The sequence below is a fragment of the Nannospalax galili genome, unplaced genomic scaffold, assembly GCF_000622305.1.
Source record: "Nannospalax galili isolate Female #2095 unplaced genomic scaffold, S.galili_v1.0 scaffold666, whole genome shotgun sequence".
NCBI lineage: Eukaryota > Metazoa > Chordata > Mammalia > Rodentia > Spalacidae > Nannospalax > Nannospalax galili.
Genome location: NW_008356473.1, coordinates 5189815 through 5192248, shown reverse-complemented (window position 1 = coordinate 5192248; position 2434 = coordinate 5189815). Strand labels below are relative to the sequence as shown.

Sequence of the window (2434 nt, the reverse complement as noted above, 5' to 3'; positions counted from 1 at the left end):
ATTATTATTGCCATCCATAACATAAGCATGCCACTCCCAAGGCAGCTGGGAGAAGTTTTGTCTGCCACAGCCTTCACTCAGGCCATTGCATAGTTTAATGAAAGCACCTGCTTTATTTTTGGCTTTCTCTTTCATGGTTGTAGGAAGGCAAGCCATCATAGTTTTGCCTAATCTGTCAGTCTTTCTTTCCTCCCTCACCAAGATCAGTTGTCCTTGAAGATCTAGCTGGCCTTGTTAGTTTTTCCTGAATTTACTGATTTACAGTGCTTCTGTCATTCTGCATAGTCTTTCGGAGTGAGCAAACCCTACCTCCCTTAGTTTCCCCTTAGATGTACTGAGAAAGAAAAAGAGTTTTACAATTGATAATTCTAATAAAGGGAAAATCCAGATGAAATTGCATTAGCTAGGGTAAGTTACTTAGTTGTAAAAACAACCCCAGAGTTTCACTAACTTAACCCAAGAAAGAATTTGTTTTTATTTTTGCTTTCTCTATTTTTTCACAAAATCCGTTGTGGACATTACTGTTCATGGATGTTTGTAGGTGACTTTTCTATGTAGTGACTCAGGGATTTGTGTGTCTTTCTCATCTTGGAGTTCTTTCCTACATACAGTTGGAAGAAGGAACTATGACAGATCTTTTGGGATAGTGTACAGCCAAGCCTGGGAGTAGTCTGTGATACTTCCATCCACATTCTTTTGACCAGAATGCAAGTTAGTTCTATATCCCAATAGGAGAAGACACTATCATTGGTCCAGTAGCATTCTCTACCACACCACTGTCTCTTATTCAGCAGTATAAATAACAAAAGTCATCTATTGATCGGCTTTGTAATAGACACTGTTGATTACTATGGTTGAGAAACTAACAGTGTATCAGTTTAAAGCAGTTTAAAAACAAAAGGGTAAGAGGTACAATAGATGTCTGTTTGTTCTGTGACGGCATAGATTAAGATATGACTATTGCAAAGGAGAACACTGAAGGTGTAGAGAGAAAAGTGGCGTGCAGGCAGTATTCATTTCTGAACTCGGTGGCCAATGAGACAGACTTCAAGACATACTTTTAGAGCTTGCTTTTCTATGACTACAGGTTACACATAGTGTCTTCCTGGCTGACCTCACATAATTTCTGTGGATATCAAATGAGATAATGGGTGTATATACACTTTGAACATACTAAGTGGCTTTGTGTCTGATTAGTATGTTTCTTTGAGTTTGTTTCCTCTTCTATAACACTTATGCTACACAGTTTATGGAGTAGATACCATGTCTAAATGCAAATACATAAATATAAGTAAGCATTCTTTGGAGATTATAAATTCCTAATGAAATATAGGCTATTCTTTTAGTGGGCTTTGGGGGTTTTTTGTGGGTTTTATTCATTTGTTGTTGTTGTTATTTTGAGACAGGAGCTCACTATAGTTGAGACTGGTCTCAAACCTGCAGTCTTCCTGCCTCTGTCTCCTGAGTGCAGGTGTAGGGCACCACTCCCAGTGGACATGATTAATAATATTTAATTACCTACTAAAATCTACAAATAGAATAGTCTTGATACATAATATTTGTATTCTAATGGTATTAAAAATATACTTTGCAGTATGTTGCACTCTGTGTTCTAATGTTTGCATTATGATGATGGGGTTTTGTTATCACATTTTTAAAGTGTTGGGATAAAAAAATTGCTCACTTACTTTTGTGACACCACTATTAACATCTACTTTATAGAAGCTCATGTCAGAGAACCCTTATGCCATGGGAGAAACTGTATTAATTTTCACGGAGTCTTTAGACATACTTTCCATGCTGTACAGTTTTCTGCTGCTGCTTTATTCTTTCAGCTCTTCCTTCATTTCTAAATGTTCATTTCCCTCATTTTTAAATGTTCTGGGAAAAAATCAGATTAGCACAAAAATATGGCTTAATTCTATCTAGAAATTGCTTTACTCTTCCTACTAGTATTTGATTTTAGATACTCAAGTTTGATCCTTGTTTTATTCTAGGATGGCTGGTTTCGAATAGCTGAGAATATGGGATTTCAGTGCCTAAAGACAGAGAGCAAAGATCCTCGGCTAGACGGCATAGACTCACTTTCCGGAACGGAAATCCCTCTACACTATGTCTGTAAACTGGCTGCTCATGCCATCCACTTGGTGGTCTTCCATGAGAGGAATGGTAACTACCTCTGGCATGGTCATCTACGACTCAAAGGACACATGGACAGGAAATTTGTTCCTTTTCGAAAGTTACAGTTTGGTCGTTATCCTGGAGCTTTTGACAGGTAAATGTATAACAATAATAAATCAATAATAAAATTTATGCTTATTTATATATACATGTGTTTATATATATGTATATATGACACATATTCATACTAAGTGGTGAAGTATTATACAGCAAGGAAATTAATGAACTACAATTCTGTAACAGCATGGCCTAC

The 2434-nt window shown here is 36.7% G+C and overlaps 1 protein-coding gene across 5 annotated transcripts in view; it reads left to right on the top strand.

Annotated features, from left to right (window-relative positions):
* The window catches only part of Fktn (fukutin), a 60368-nt gene that overhangs the window by 21667 nt on the left and 36267 nt on the right, over positions 1 to 2434 (top strand). For all 5 annotated transcript variants that reach the window (XM_008854658.3, XM_029556945.1, XM_029556944.1 and 2 more), the window contains one exon: positions 1998 to 2275. In XM_008854658.3, the coding sequence (XP_008852880.1) occupies positions 1998 to 2275 (278 nt within the window). The remainder of the gene's footprint in view (positions 1 to 1997; positions 2276 to 2434) is intronic.